General features: G+C 40.0%; 1 protein-coding gene across 2 annotated transcripts in view; it reads right to left on the bottom strand.

Moving 5' to 3' along the window:
- Positions 1–672: 672 nt before the first annotated feature.
- Positions 673–16956, bottom strand: part of RSRC1 (arginine and serine rich coiled-coil 1) — a 284862-nt gene continuing 268578 nt past the window's right edge. For both annotated transcript variants that reach the window (XM_060242387.1, XM_060242388.1), the window contains exons 8-10: positions 10845–10951; positions 6448–6594; positions 673–2036 (exon numbers count right to left, since the gene is read on the bottom strand). In XM_060242387.1, the coding sequence (XP_060098370.1) occupies positions 1944–2036; positions 6448–6594; positions 10845–10951 (347 nt within the window). In that variant the 3' untranslated portion in view covers positions 673–1943. The remainder of the gene's footprint in view (positions 2037–6447; positions 6595–10844; positions 10952–16956) is intronic.

Here is a 16956-nt window from a genome sequence, read left to right as displayed (position 1 = left end):
ATAACCACATTTAAAAAAAAACCCCTCTACTATATAAGCTTTTTACTTGTATTATTGCAGATATAGTGCAGGTTCTAAGACTGGGTCCAAATGAAGGTCAGTCTACATGATCACACTGCCATGGGAAGCATGAAAGTATCTGACCAGAACTTGGCAAAGGGACTGTATGACTAATTTCTACAAGCATGTGCTGAAACTTCAATGGGTCATGCTGCCTCACAACATGTCTTTAAGGAGCTTAGGATTATATAGCTCAGATCACACCCAGTCAATGCAACATTGCAGTGTATCATTTTGACCATATTTATTTATTTAGAAAATGTATATGCTGTTTTTAAAGATTTTCTATTCCTTGGCTCAGTCATCAACCAAAGGGGAGACTGTAACCAGGAAATCAGAAGCAGACTGCGACTGGGGATGGCAGCCATAAAGGAGCTAGAAAAGACCCTAAAGAGTAAGGATGTGCGGTTGGAGACTGAGATCAATGTATTGGTATTCTAATATTCTAGTATTGTGAGTTGTGTGTTTTCTTTTTATAGTTACTCATGTAAGCTATTCTGTTACCTTAAATTCTGGTCCTTTGGTAGGAAAAGAAGAAAAAATACATGTAAAATCTTACATTGATCACACTGATTAGCAGGGTACAAACCAGTTTGAAAAGTAACCAAGCTATTTAGTTAATGTGTTCATTTTATTTATTTACCAACCTGAGGAAATTATTTTACAAATCGTATACAACACAGAGTCACAAAGTACTGATAGGATTAAAATATTATCAGAAAAGTACATACAGGTTTGACTACTTATGATTCAATTGCTTGGATAACTGAAAAGCTGTTTTTTGCTCCTCGGGCTTCCATTTATCTTGCAAATAGGGAAAAAATAGGTTTTAAGGGAATAAACAAAGTTTGGTTGACATTATTATTCTGCTAGAATTATCTTGCACTGTATATATAAAGGTATGGGAGAGGGTATGAGCTAACTTCCTTGAATGAGGATTCTATGAGTACGATGTATACATATATTAAATACTGCACTTTACTGATTTGTTTCTATACCAAGCAAGCAACTGTAAAATCTAGCGAGTGCTGCCTGATGGAGACTTAAGTTTATTTGCTTAGTTTTGTCTTCAGGGAAAGTCCTCAGTCTTAACATTTGAAATATATCTACTAAATAAACCACTGAGCATGAATTGTTTTAACAGTGCTATCCTATGCTTCGTTAGATCCATCTAAGCCGGCGTACAACTGCATAGGATTGCACTGATGTATCCTTAAGTTGCTTCATCAAGAAACCACAAACACCTCCTCAAGAATTCCTACAATAATAGTTCCTGTGGTATATGTCTGATTTTTACAACACAGAATTATTAAACTAAATCATGTGTGTGTTTTCTATATATTCTGTTTGTCTGATCTTCTCTCCATTTCCCCTTTTCTCCATGCACCTGCGTTCTGGGTGTATTCAGAATAATCTGTTAAAGTCAGCAAAACACGCTATGAAATTTTTAAAATGACAATGTCAAAGAACAGAAAAAAATCTCAGAGACATGCTTAATTCTGTTGGTAGAAAATGTATACTTTTTACAGTTTCTGACAATGAAAAATGGGTAACCTTCAGTTCTGAATTATAAATACATTACATTATATTCAGCAACACCAAGGAAATGGGTTGTTAAAACAAACCCTTTGCATCCCCCCCCATCCTAAACCGGACTAGATTCTCTCTGAAAGTACAGCCAAAATATCATTGCTGGCTACTAGGTGGCAGGCCTCTTTCCCCGCCTGGTTGTGCCCTCTCTGATGCCCCTCTCACCCCAGTTTCATCCTGGTCAGCTTCAAAACACTGTATTGTCACAGACCACATTTACCATGACACTCATCCATGTTTTACCCCTGGAATTTTATAGTAGAAATGACTGTGAAAGTTGGTAGGCTGTTAGCTCAGGCCACGGGACTGCCCATCAACCTTTCTTGTCGAAGGGCAATCAGCCGCTGGAACCATCTTTCTTCAGCTTCTGCCTTGTCAACAAACAGCTATAAGAACAAAACAAAACAAAAAGACACAACTTATGTACATGCCCTGCTGAAGAATAGAGTCTGACAATGCCCAGTGACATGCATTGCCAGAAAGCTCAAGCAACTGGTAGTGCAGTAGGAAACAATACATGCAAGCGTTCCAGTAAAACGCTTTACAGTGCATCCTTTCTCTACTTAGCTCCCCTATCTACAAATTTAAGCCCTGTATCAAAGCACTGAACTCTTCATGCATCAGAAAAAAGATTCAAGTGAGTAGCCATGTTGGTCTGAAGCAATAGAACAAAGTTTGAGTCCAGTGGCACCTTTAAGACTAACAATGTTTAATTCTGGGTATAAGCTTCCATGTGCATGCACACTTAATCAGGTACATCTGATGAAGTGTGCATGCACACGAAGGTTTATTCCCAAAATTAAACACTGTTGGTCTTACAGGTGCCACTGGGCTCAAACTTTGTTCTATTGCATCTCCCCAGGTTTGCAAAGAGCATCTACAAAGGCCAAAGCTCATTTGAAAGGAAGATGAGAGCTTGGGTCAAGTATCTTTGTGTAGCCTTATATGCCTTGGTTTGGGAAAGGTTTCCTGAATGAAAAACAGACATATATATGTTATGCATTGTACAGTTAGTCACAAAAGTTTATTTATTTAAGATATTTACACCCTGCTTTCTCTTCATTGGGGATTCCTTTTCCTTCCTGCATTTTATCTTTACAACCACCACTCTGTGGGGTAGGTTAAACTGAGCGTGTGTGACTAGTTCAAGGTCACCCAGTTAGCTTCCATAGCAGGATGGGGATTTGAACCTGAGTCCTCCAGATCCTAGTCCAACACTGTAGCCACTACACCATACTGGGTCTCAATCCATGGGAGAAGTGTAGGGCTTAATTAATACTAATGTTCACTGGGAGCACCTTGATAATACAAAAGCCAGTGTTAGGCTTAGAGGTATGAAACCTCAGCTCAGCTCTGAGGCAAACCAGATAGGTGCCTTTGGGCAAATTGCTATTTGCATCTAAAGGGCTGCATCAAGCACCACAGACACAGATGTAATAAACTGGGATTAACCACTGGAACAATTTTTGGTGCCTTTGAGCATATGTAAAGTGTCACTATGTTATGTTTGTTGACAATAAATTATTAAAGAGTTTGGTGGGTTCAATGTTACTAAGTTTAACCTGAGATCCAAAAATGTCTGCTAGTCCTACCTGTTGTAATTGCATGAGACTGTATCTGTCAACTAATGCATTTTCTTTTTATGAAATTTGTTTTCTTTTTTCCCACCTCTGAGATGGCAGAAATTAAGACATGTGCTATGATAACACAGGGTGCAGGAGCTTGCATCTCTCTCTCTCTCTCATGTGTTGGGTATATTTGCAATTCTGCTTGTAGAAAACTAAGGCATTTAATATGCCAGTGAGTAGAACTTCTTTATACAAACTAAATTAGAAACAATGTATAAAATGAAGCATTTTATATTGTTACAGCAGCAGCGAAATAGGCTTAGGTTTGATAGGCATGTAAGTATTGCATATATTTCAATTTCCCCCAAATTTCTCCGCACTCCTGTCTTCAAATTTTTCATAAATGTACAGCTCTATCTGTATCAGGAATGTTTCAGCTTTGAAACTATGTATGTGCTCAATAAACCAGACCTCCTCCTTGAACATAAGATGTGCTCTTTCATAAGAACATAAGAACATAAGAGAAGCCATGTTGGATCAGGCCAACGGCCCATCAAGTCCAACACTCTGTGTCACACAGTGGCAAAAAATGTTATATACACACATACACTGTGGCTAATAGCCACTGATGGACCTGTGCTCCATACACTGTGGCTAATAGCCACTGATGGACCTGTGCTCCATATTTTTATCTAAACCCCTCTTGAAGGTGGCTATACTTGTGGCCGCCACCACCTCCTGTGGCAGTGAATTCCACATGTTAATCACCCTTTGGGTGAAGAAGTACTTCCTTTTATCCGTCTTAACCTGTCTGCTCAGCAATTTCATCGAATGCCCACGAGTTCTTGTATTGTGAGAAAGGGAGAAAAGTACTTCTTTCTCTACTTTCTCCATCCCATGCATTATCTTGTAAACCTCTATCATGTCACCCCGCAGTCGACGTTTCTCCAAGCTAAAGAGTCCCAAGCGTTTCAACCTTTCTTCATAGGGAAAGTGCTCCAGCCCTTTAATCATTCTAGTTGCCCTTCTCTGCACCTTCTCTAAAGCTATAATATCCTTTTTGAGGTGCGGCGACCAGAACTGCACACAGTACTCCAAATGAGACCGCACCATCGATTTATACAGGGGCATTATGATACTGGCTGATTTGTTTTCAATTCCCTTCCTAATAATTCCCAGCATGGCATTGGCCTTTTTTATTGCAAACGCACACTGTCTTGACACTTTCAGTGAGTTATCTATCATGACCCCAAGATCTCTCTCTTGATCAGTCTCTGCCAGTTCACACCCCATCAACTTGTATTTGTAGCTGGGATTCTTAGCCCCAATGTGCATTACTTTGCACTTGGCCACATTGAACCGCATCTGCCACGTTGACGCCCACTCACCCAGCCTCAACAGATCCCTTTGGAGTTCCTCACAATCCTCTCTGGTTCTCACCACCCTGAACAATTTAGTGTCATCCGCAAACTTGGCCACTTCACTGCTCACTCCGAACTCTAAATCATTTATGAACAAGTTAAAAAGCATGGGACCCAGTACCGAGCCCTGCGGCACCCCACTGCTTACCGTCCTCCACTGCGAAGACTGCCCATTTATACTCACTCTCTGCTTCCTATTACTCAGCCAGTTTTTGATCCACAAGAGGACCTGTCCTTTTACTCCATGATTCTCAAGCTTTCTAAGGAGCCTTTGATGAGGAACTTTATCAAAAGCTTTCTGGAAGTCAAGGTAAACAACATCTATCGGGTCTCCTTTGTCCACATGTTTGTTCACCCCCTCAAAGAAATGCAACAGGTTAGTGAGGCAAGATCTTCCCTTGCAGAACCCATGCTGAGTCTTCCTCAATAACCCGTGTTCATCAATGTGCCTACTCATTCTGTCGATAATGGTTTCTACCAACTTTCCCGGTATTGAAGTCAGACTGACTGGCCTGTAGTTTCCCGGATCTCCTCTGGAACCTTTTTTAAAGATGGGGGTGACATTTGCTACCTTCCAGTCCTCAGGAATGGAGGCAGATTTCAATGAAAGATTACAGATTTTTGTTAGAAGATCCACAAGTTCAACTTTGAGTTCCTTCAGAACTCTCGGATGTATGCCATCCGGACCCGGTGACTTATTAGTTTTTAATTTGTCTATCAGTTGTAGGACCTCCTCATTTGTCACCTCAATCTGACTCAGGTCTTTCAACACCCCTTCCAAAATTCGTGGTTCTGGGGCGGGCAAAAAGTTCTCGTCTTCTACAGTGAAGACGGAGGCAAAAAATTCATTTAGCTTTTCAGCCATTTCCCTATCCTCCTTCAGTAATCCTTTTACCCCATGGTCATCCAAGGGCCCCACTGCCTCCCTGGCTGGTTTCCTACTTCTAATATATTTGAAGAAAGTTTTATTGTTGGTCTTTATGTTTTTTGCAATATGCTCCTCATAGTCCCTTTTTGCCTGCCTGATCACAGTCTTGCATTTGATTTGCCACAGCCTGTGTTCCCTTTTACTAATCTCACTTGGACTGGTTTTCCACCGCTTAAAGGAGTCCTTCTTACCTTTTACAGCTTCCATTACTTTGTTTGTTAACCACGCAGGCCTTTTCTTATGCCTGTTTGTGCCTTTCCTAACTTGTGGTATGTATTTTATCTGAGCTTCTAGGATTATTCAAAGCTTTCAAAGCTTGTTTCCAAACTGTACTTTATAGTGACATAACAAAAATGTATGAAGAAGAATCTTTTAAAAAGTGTTTTCTGACACTTTTGTTCACTTACTAGTTACAATATTTTGTTAGATATAGACAGGAGTACACATTTCAATTGCGCGACTATTTTGATGAATTTGCTGAGATGCAAATGAACATGAAAATCTACCATAAAATTGTGAGAAATAAAAACTTTCCTTTAACTAAACAGATTATTTAGGTTTACCCAATTAATTTTTTTAAAAATAAAATGACTTCAAAAAAAGATATTTCAGTTATTGTCCCCAGGGCTTTTTTTGAACAGGAACACAGCTCCAGCTGGCTTGATGCCAGGGGGTGTGGCCTAATATGCAAATGAGTCCCTGCTGGGCTTTTTCTACAAAAAAAGCCCTGAATGTCTTTAAGTACGAACACAACAGTGCTTCAGTGTTACATAGCAATGCTCCTGTTATGCATTCCAATGTTTGTTTTGTAAAAGATGTTTAATATGTGTATGCGTACCCCTCCAAATGAATTTGTTAATCAAAGTAATGCCATGCTTACATTGGGATGGGCTAGAGAGTTCTCATCTTGGTACTTGATAGCAGTAGGTATACTTGAAGTCACTGTTTCTTTTTCGTTACTAATCAGACCAGCATTTGTCATTCCTACAGTTGCAGGTTCAGTCTTTACTTCAACAGGTTCTGTTACCTATTAGAGGGAAATTATAGGATACAGAATAAGTTTCAATGTATTTATGACCAAACTAACCTTACTATGAATACCCTGGGAACATTGGGCTCCATCCAAAGAACTGTGAGCAGAACATAATCACTCACTCTTCTGTGAATATCAGTACAAGACTCCATGCTGTACTACAGTGGGTAGATACTTTAGGAGTTCTTACACTTCTGTGTGTGCAAGAAAATGTATTGCAATCTCTTGCAGAAACACATTTTAGGTTTATTTTCACTTTTTGGTGCAACATTCTAGCATGTGTAAAAGAGGCCTTACCTATGCCAAAGCCTAACATACGGAAGGGCACCATTGGATCCTATCTATCTGTAATCTTCTTGTGGCAGCAGAGGGATGATTACAGAGAGACCCTACTGAGTAGCAGTTATTCCTTCTGTTCAAAATGTTCACCTAAACAGACTTGTCAAGCCTGTTTAACAGACCACAGAATTCCTCAGAACACAGAAGGACAGATGGGAAGCAGCCTATGTCCTCTGATCTCTGGGAACTGTAATACATTTATTTTATTTATATTTATACTATCCTATGTACTAAAGTTCAAAACAGTTCCACAAGTATTTATACCTTCACGATATGGAATGAAAGATAAAAAGAAAGGGTTGGTTGCTGTGAAATTGATCTTCCACCAGGTTCCCTTACTCCCAGCAGTCTCTTTTGACCCACTGGAGGAGGCTGGGCACCCATGTGCACCAAAAGCCATGCAAGCTGGGGGAGGAGTAGGAATGAAGAGGGGAAATCACGTGAGTTCACCACTCCTCATTTTTCTGCTATCAGCACTTCTGATGGGGTAAGAGGCGTCATTGGTAAAATAAATAAATAAATAAATAAATGCAATTGGTGTAAGAGGCTCATGAGTGTTGTGTTTAAAAACTTCAGATACGCACAGCACTTGTCAGCTAAGCTCGAGCCCAAAAGTATGACCCTCAGTATATGTCCTCCGCACGTTAGAGGTGACCCCTTTCTTCTGACAGATGGCTCAACTGATGGAAACAATAATATCTGAAAGAGCCCTCAAAAGCAACAGTCACCACATGGCTGCTCCAACCTATTCCTCAACCTATATTTCCTATGTAGGAGAGCTTCCTTAATGAACAAAAATCCCCTCTGATGATGTATTGCATCTGATACTTTCTCTACTGGTAAATGTACACAAAGATTTTTCATTATGACAGTGGTTTGGATCCAGACAAGCACAGGCATGCAACCAAAATCACAGCTGCATATATGTTTTTGGGTCATTTTGCTATACAGTGACAGCCTCTCATAGCCCTGCACCAGTGATTCTTAACCTTCTACAGAAGGCACAGGAGGGGGCAGGGTGTAGCCAGAATGGAGAAGCTGAAAAGCTCCCATGCATGAGCAAAAACAATTTCATACCTCTTGGGGATAAAGCCAAAATCTAATAAATTTTATTTCAATATGTAAAATATGGTCAAAAAGCTACAACTGCAACAATACTCATGTTCCGTTGTTTCTAGAACAAATTAGTTAGTTTCTTCATTTATTATCTGCTTTTCTCACGGAGGCTCAGGGTGGATTTCACTTTTCTTTGGCCATCAAGTTGCAATCAACTTCTGGCAACCCCATAGGGCTGCTCCAACTAGGGTTGCTAATCTCCAGTTGGAGGCAGGGGATCCCATGGTTTGAAGCCCTCCCCACACTTCAGGGTTATCAAAAAGCAGGGGTGGGGTGAGGGAGGAAAGTCTGCTGGGCACTCTATTATACCTTATGGAGACCAGTTCCCATAGGGAGAACTGATCCGTGGGTGTCTGGGGCTCTGGGGAGGCTGCTTTTTTAGCTAGAGACATCAAATTCTCAGCATAGCCTCTAGTGCCTCCCCTTGAACCCCCCCCCCCCGACTTTAAAAAATACTGGACCAGGGGATCCAATTCTATAAGCACCAAAAGAAGGTGTCCCTTTCCTCCATGATTTCCAATAGAAAGAAGGCATTTAAAAGGAGTGTGGTCCCTTTAAATGTGATGGCCAGAACTCCCTTTGGAATTAAATCATGCTTGTCATACCCTTCCTCCTGGCTGCACCCCCAAAGTCCCCAGATATTTCTTGAGTTGGACTTGGCAACCCTAGCTCCAACCCACGATGGAGTGAGATGCTCAGAGGTAGTTTGCCATTCCTTGCCTCTGAATAGTGACCCAGGTATTCTTTGGTGGTCTCCCATCTAACTACTGACCAGGTTAGCTTCTGAGACTGGGCTACTCTGGCCTATTTTGGTCAAGGCCCAAGGTGGATTACTTAAATTCAACAATGACTGTAGGCAAAACATGATTCCTGGATCATTTGTTGTTGTTGTTCAGTTGCAGTCGAGTCCAACTCTTTGCGACCCCATGGACAAAGTCACGCCAGGCCCTCCTGTCTTCTACCATCCTTCGAAGTCTGCTCAAATTCATGTTTGTTACATCAGTAATGCTGTCCAGCCATCTCATCTTTTGCTGTCCCCTTCTTCTTTTGCCTTCTTTCTTTCCTGGCATCAGGATCTTTTCCAGTGAGTGCTCCTTTCTCATTTGGTGGTCAAAGTATTTCTGCTTCAGCTTCAGCATCTGACCTTTCAGGGAATGGTCTGGATTGATTTTGTTGGCCGGGTGATATCTCTACTTTTTATTATACTGCCCATGTTTGCCATAGCTGTCCTTCCAAGGAGCAAACGTCTTTTAATTTCATGGCTACAGTCACCATCTGCAGTGATCTTGGATCCCAGAAATGTGATGTCTGTCACTCGTGGGCATTCGATGAAATTGCTGAGCAGACAGGTTAAAACGGATAAAAGGAAGTACTTCTTCACCCAAAGGGTGATTAACATGTGGAATTCACTGCCACAGGAGGTGGTGGCGGCCACAAGCAAAGCCACCTTCAAGAGGGGTTTAGATAAAAATATGGAGCAGAGGTCCATCAGTGGCTATTAGCCACAGTGTGTGTGTGTGTATGTGTATATATATATATATATATATATAAAAATTTGCCACTGTGTAACACAGAGTGTTGGACTGGATGGGCCATTGGCCTGATCTAACATGGCTTCTCTTATGTTCTTATGTTCTTACTTCCATGTCTTCCCCTTCTATTTGCCATGGTGTAATGGGACTGGATGCCATGATCTTAGGTTTTTTGATGTTGCGTTTCAAGCCTACTTTTGTGCTCTCCTCTTTCACCCTCAACAAGAGGTTCTTTAGGTCCTCTTCACTTTCTGCCATTAGAATGGTATCACTGCATATCTGAGGTTGTTGATGTTTTTCCCGGCAATCTTAATTCCGGTTTGTGCCTCATCCAGGCCAGCATTCCACATGATGTACTCTGCATATAAATTAAGTAAGCAGAGTGACAATATACATCCTTGTCGAACTCCTTTTTCTATTCTAAACCAATCAGTTGTTCCATATCCTGTTCTGACAGTTGCTTCTTGAATCATAGTAAATAACAAAAAAAGGTTCTTTCCTTATGTTCAGAGTAAGAAAAAGAGCAAGGACATGGTAGGCCCATTGCAAGGGCAGGAAAGTGAAATTAGCAGGCAAATGTTGTCTCCATCTTCAAGAAGGGGAAAAAGGAAGATCCGGGTACCTACCTACCCAACAGCTTGACGTCTATACCTGGAAAAGTTTTAGAACAAATCATCAAACAGTCATTCTTGGAACATTTAGAAAGGATGGCTGTGATTACTAAGAGCCAGAATGGGCTTCTCAGGAACAAGTCATGTCAGACTACCTTGCTGAATCAGAGGAATGCTGTAGACATCGTTTATCTTGATTTCAGTAAGGCTTTTGATAAGGTTCCACATACTGCCCTTGTTGACAAGTTGGTAAAATGTGGTTTGGATTCTGTTATTGTGAGGTGGATCTATAACTGGTTGACAGATCGCACCCAAAGAGTGCTTGTGAATGGTTCCTCATCCTCTTGGAGAGGAGTGACAAGTAGAGTGCCTCAAGGATCTGTCCTGGGACCTGTTTTGTTCAACATCTTTATAAATGATTTGGATGAAGGAATCAAGGGAATGCTTATTAAATTTGCTGCTAATACTAAATTCTATGATTCTATATTATAATTTCCAGATTGGATCCATTGTTGTCTGCTGACTATGGAGATTAGGATTTCTAGTAATAGCAGTAATCTATGTAATAGTCAATGTGCCTTGCACTGAATCAATTCTACAACAGTTCACAAGGGGGTCCCTGCAACAAAGAGGATTGAAAGCTTACCTTTTTTGCTTCTTTACTTGATCTAAATGTTTGTGGAATAAAGGAGTCACTTTCAATTGCTTCAATTTCTTTTACTCGTTTCACTTGTTCTACAAGACTGGTTTGGTCTATGGAAGAGGTATAACATCAATATGGTTTAGCATAAATTTACCATAAATGCTATTTAATAATCTTCTACTCATTTCTGTTGCTCTTGAGATAAAAAACTTGAAGGTAAGCTATGACTCTGCCAAGGAGAAACCATTCTTGCTTTCTTCAGAGAAAAAGAAAGGCCAAAATTAGTTAATAAATTTCTCTTTTTTTAAAATGTTCTGTTGTGAGTGCTATAGTGCTAAACTGCTATAGCACTTCAGTGGGGAAAAACGGCATGATAGGAAGCACTATGGACATTTTAAACAGCACACTTCAGTGATTCAGAAGCGCACCAGTGGGGTTGAAGACAGAAAACAGCAGTTTCCCTCAAAAGTGGCTCAGCCACACTTTGCTAACCCAATGTAAGCAGGTTTGTATGAACAGGTAAATAAATTCCACTAGCAGACAGTTACTAAAATGGGTCTGTCTGAAATGACAAAAATACCCATTAGCAACCAGTTACTAAAATGGAATACAAAGGCGGTTTGAAAAGGATCACTGACTTTGATGAACCAAACATCTGATTCAGTATAAGGGATTGTTCATTCATCACCATACACACACCAAAAGATGGACACATCACTGTAGTGCCTGGAAATAGGAGAGACTGGTCTTTTGTTTTCTGGCTCTATAAAATTTTTACTCATTGGTAACTCTCAGAATTCCAAGGAGGTCTATTACACTAAGATCACTGTTAAACTAAGATCACTGCTTGGGAAGCAGAAGGTCCCAGGTTCAATCCCTGGCATCTCCAGAAAAGGGTCCAGGCAAATAGGTGTGGAAAACCTCAGCTTGAGACCCTGGAGAGCCGCTGACAGTCTGAGAAGACAGTACTGACTTTGATGGACCAAGGGTCTGATTCAGTATAAGGCAGCTTCATATGTTCAAACACTGAAGACAGCTGATTCTATACAGGATGTTGTTATTCCAGAGCAACTTTGTGAAAATATCCATATTAATTCATGCAAACATTTTAAATATTTTGAATGTTGCTTTTGTGAAACATACCTCCCATCTTTCATAACTGGAATAAGTTGGAGGAATGTGGTGGATTTAGGAAAATTTCATTTTACCAACTGGCACTCATTTCCCTTGAACATATGAACATATGAAGCTGCCTTATACTGAATCAGACCTTTGGTCCATCAAAGTCAGTATTGTCTTCTCAGACTGGTAGCGGCTCTCCAGGGTCTCAAGCTGAGGTTTTTCACACCTATTTGCCTGGACCCTTTTTTGGAGATGCCAGGGATTGAACCTGGGACCTTCTGCTTCCCAAGCAGATGCTCTACCACTGAGCCACCGTCCCTCCTCTTAAACTTCATTTTAATAAATGAGTGCCGCATATTTCACTTCTGTTAGAAATAACTAAGGATCAAGCAAATACATACTGGCAACAAAATAATAGATCAAAAATATTAGTTTAATGTACCACTGCTAAACTACGTTGTTTGCATCCAGTAGTGACAGAACTTCAGAGCAGCACAATATTTTTTTTAAGTGGGTGATATTTATCAGAAAATATTTCTTTTGTGGAGAAGAGGAGCTGTGATCTGTCATCCAACACACCTGTTAGACACACCTCCAAAGAAAACCTTGATTATTTTTAGTGGCAGCACCACAGGATATTTAAGCAGCATTATCACCCCTTACCTAGCAGCATACATCAATAGTTATTTCTATGGATGAACAATACAAATATGTTTGGTTAAATGTAAAGGCTTTACTTGTTAAAAGACAGAAGAGACTGCTATCTACTGTATAGCTGTACTCCCTCAAACTAACAGCTAGAGCAATATAACAATCCTAGGCTGCCATACTCTGCTGTGGAAAGAAATTTAGCCCTGCAAACACAGACTTTCTCCTCTAACAGCTGGACTGTGTCAGACACAGAAAATGTGGAGTTTCCTCACTTGACACTGAACATACTCTTAATCATCCACAATACACAGCCATCATGGCTAGCATGCTAGTAGTGGGAGATGATGAAATGATCTATCTTCACACACACTGGGATGGACAGAACAGAAAATCTTAGATGAAGACAAAACTAGTTATATATACAGGAATATATTGTAGAATGGAGGCTACAGTTCATGTGTGTTTTATTTGCATATCTAACAATAATTTACATGGATGAACTATGGGTAAACCACATGAATTGAATATAGTATAGGGTTAAGAATAAGAACACTGCTTTGGTGGATTCCTTTGCCAAGGTCTATCTAGTCCAGTATTTGGTTACCAACAGTGGTCATCCCATCTGTCCCCAGCGTTTTCCAATCAGGTGCTGAAAGTCACACACTGCCCTTTCTTCTTGACAAATCATGAGGTGGCTGGTGAGATGCACTAGCAAGTCACTCTGGTACTGGAAAGTATTTTATACCATGACAATTCCAAGTTAGATAGACCCAACTCATTTGTAAGATTCACAGGCAAGCCTGTATCTAAGAGCCACTTTACAGACGAAGGTATCTCTCTGTCAGTCACAAGTAACACACTTGTGTAGGGGGAAAGTGAGACCATTATAAGGAGCATGTCACTTGTGAGTTGTGACATCTATATCTCTTTTGTCGCATACATTTGCCCTGAGAAACTGTAAGCAGATGCTGGGGGTGACCTTTGGTATTTGTAAGTGCTCTAATGTGAATGATAGTTGCAATGTGAGGATGTGTCCCCAGGAGAAACAAAATCACAGAATGTTTTCCAGAATTACTTTGGTGACATTAACTGGATAAAAATGGACTGGAAGGAAGCTGTATCCATTAGTCTACAATATTGTTGACAAACACATTATTGGTAGATAAAATGACTTCCATATATTGTTTGTCAGATGTCAGTAGAAAGGATATATATTTCATAGTAAAATCAAAAATAATGGAGTCAGAAAGCTAAGAGGGTACAGACAAAAAAATCAATACTAACTCATTGTACAGCAAGTCCTTTCACTCTGGTCAGACTGACAATACAGAACTATTTGTATTAGTGACTGCTGATGCCATTTTTCATACATAAATCTTTCCTTCCTACAAGGATCACAATTAAGCTTGCTTCTAGTAGCTTTGTTTCTTTTCATTTATTACCAAAGTTAGTGAAGAGAAACAGGAGAAATGCATACACAAAGGAAAATTATTAATACAGTTCTACAAAAGGCTTGGCAAGAGCTTCATGCGACAAACTTCAATTTCAATCTGTCTCCTCAAATCACATGGGTTACCATCCGTAAATCAACAATAATACTGCAGTAGTGCCCTCCTGAAAACAGCAGGTGGCAATGTATTACTAGTTAAAACACAACATATCCACAATAGGACTTTAGAGTCTTTGTGCTTGATATCCAAATACACCATCTTATTATTTTTTAAAACTGCCTTTCAAGACAGAGTTTGTTTTTATAATGTCTTAAAATATTTGCCTTGATGTAAATCTGTTTTTTGTGAATGTTATCATGAGTACAAAGCGTTCCTACAAACACAGGGAGAACTCTTCCAGTGGTGAAGAATGTATGGAACGCAATTACTGAAATTTACAGAAAACTGAATGAGAAGTTTAAGTACAATTCTGACAAACAAAAATCCAATCTTTTTTAAAAAAAATCAAACCAAATTCTAAGATATGTAACAAAAATTTCATACAAAAATATTTTATGAACTGCACTTTTCTGTTTACACAAAATAGAATGACAACATGATCACAGGACATAGTTTTCTTACAGCACAATCTACGCAGAGTTACTCCAGTCTAAGCCTACTGAATTTAATTGAACAAACAAATGTCAGTTGGCATAGCGTGGCATATAGCCTAGCTATAATTGTCCTTTCCACAGAACAGCCTCAGTCACCATAAATATGCCCCTTGTGTCGGTAAAATGAGTACCCAGCTTGCTGGGGAGAAAGTGTAAATGACTGGGGAAGGCAATGGCAAACCACCCTGTAAAAAGTCCGCCATGAAAATGTTGTGGTGTGACATCACCCCCGAGTCGGAAGCGACTGGTGCTTGTACAGGGAACTACCTTTACCTTTTTATCAAATAAATCCTCTTCTTGTTTCAGTCAACCATTCTCCAGTAGGTAGACACAGACAGAAAACAGCTGAAGAAAAACCATCCCAAGTGATGTCCATGTTTTAACATGGTTAATATAATTAATTTTGAGGCCAAAAATAATGACACTCAGTAACCAATGGAAACAACTGGATCTGCTTACTCTTCTGGTGTCCTCCTGCCTCGTTTCAGTTCTACAAGCACAGAGGGGGGAAGGCATGACTCAGCAGATACTGGCATGATCCAACCAGAAGAGTTAGCAGCTTTTCTATGGAACTATATTGTCTAGATTTGAATCTAGACTTTTTCACTAATCACACTGATGGTTCAGTGGTTTGGAGGAGGGCTCCCTTGATTCCCTGTAAGCAGAAGTCCTAGTTAGGAGATATATTCTGTTATCTGGGGTGGTGCCTGCTTGATCGATGTCAGGAGCAAACTGGCTCAAATATTGGAACAAGTATTGGAGGAAAAAAAATGCTAACATGAACCAATCACAGCAAGATTAAACAGAGCAGGTAGTGAGAGAGGTTAATCTCTTTTTGTTTAAAATGAAACAAAAATAAACATTAGAGGAGGGATGGTGGCTCAGTGGTAGAGCATCTGCTTGGTAAGCAAAAGGCCAGGTTCAATCCCTGGCATCTCCAACAAAAAAGGGTCCAGGCAAATAGGTGTGAAAAACCTCAGCTTGAGACCCTGGAGAGCCGCTGCCAGTCTGAGAAGACAATACTGACTTTGATGGACCAAAGATCTGATTCAGTATAAGGCAGCTTCATATGTTCATATGTAAACATGCCCTGCTTGAGAAACCTGGTGGGAAAGGAGGAGAAAACCTTCCTGCACCACCCCATGCAAGGAAAGTCTATAAAATGAAGACCTCTTTTTCATATCTGTTTGAAATTTGGCACGGAATTGAATAATGGCAAGGCTGTCCTGCTGTTCATATTTTATGTTTCACAACAGTTTCCCTTGCTTTTGGATTGCAAACACATAGGTCCAATATGGATTGGTGCACCAAGTCAATTTCTGTACTCACTGAGATTAAGGAATTATATTTACTTAGGAAAGCTATTAAGATGTATTTGCACCAAACCCATTGCAATGTTTTCTAGCTACTGAAGTTGTATTTATATAAAGAGACATGATACTATAAGTAAAACGTCTTTTTAAAAAACCCAGATAATAAAATTGCAGCAAGCAACAGTAATATCCTTAAGGCTGCGGGATGTTTGCTGTGCTTTCACAGACAAACAGAAGAAAGTTTCATCTGTAGGACCAGACCAGGGCAGACTGCAGACTCCGTTGTTACTGCTAGCTGTCCATTTTAATTCTTGAATTCTTCCTGACTCTAATTAAAATTCTATAGATGGAAGAGCTGGAGGTTTCTCAGGAACTTGCCAGCGAACGTTGTCTGCCAGTCATCTCCAAACACCCCATAACCACACACAACCAGCCTGTCAGGAGAGCTAATGCAGACATTGTGGGGCACACCACATTTGTCACTGTGGCTAATATCAGAGATACTTAGCTCCTTTTTCCTCAGCACACAAAAGCACGATATGTAATTCAATGCTCAATTTACCCTTGTCTCGTAGGAGATTTCCCCCCCACTAATTGATAGAAATTAAGCCATTAATCAAGCCACTAGCCATCATTCAAACCAGAGAAGATGAATACAAACTTTCATCATAACCACCTTCCCCATTTTAGTGTTCATTAGCATTAATTTTTAATGCAATTATGCTATTCTTTTACACTGAGCTCATAAATTACTGCTCTTTTGTTGCTGGCTGGCCTTGTAAAATCCAAGGTAATGCTTTGTGCTCTGATTTTAAAGGCAATTACTAGCTTCTTATATCTTTTAGCTAAAAAATTTTTATATACTATGTCCACCAGGTATGGATGAATATGTCTGTATATGCCCACACAAATAAACTATGTTGCA

Source organism: Heteronotia binoei, chromosome 6, assembly GCF_032191835.1.
Source record: "Heteronotia binoei isolate CCM8104 ecotype False Entrance Well chromosome 6, APGP_CSIRO_Hbin_v1, whole genome shotgun sequence".
Taxonomy (NCBI): domain Eukaryota; kingdom Metazoa; phylum Chordata; class Lepidosauria; order Squamata; family Gekkonidae; genus Heteronotia; species Heteronotia binoei.
The sequence above is the reverse complement of the archived record's forward strand: the minus strand, read 5'-3'. Positions and strand labels throughout refer to the sequence as shown.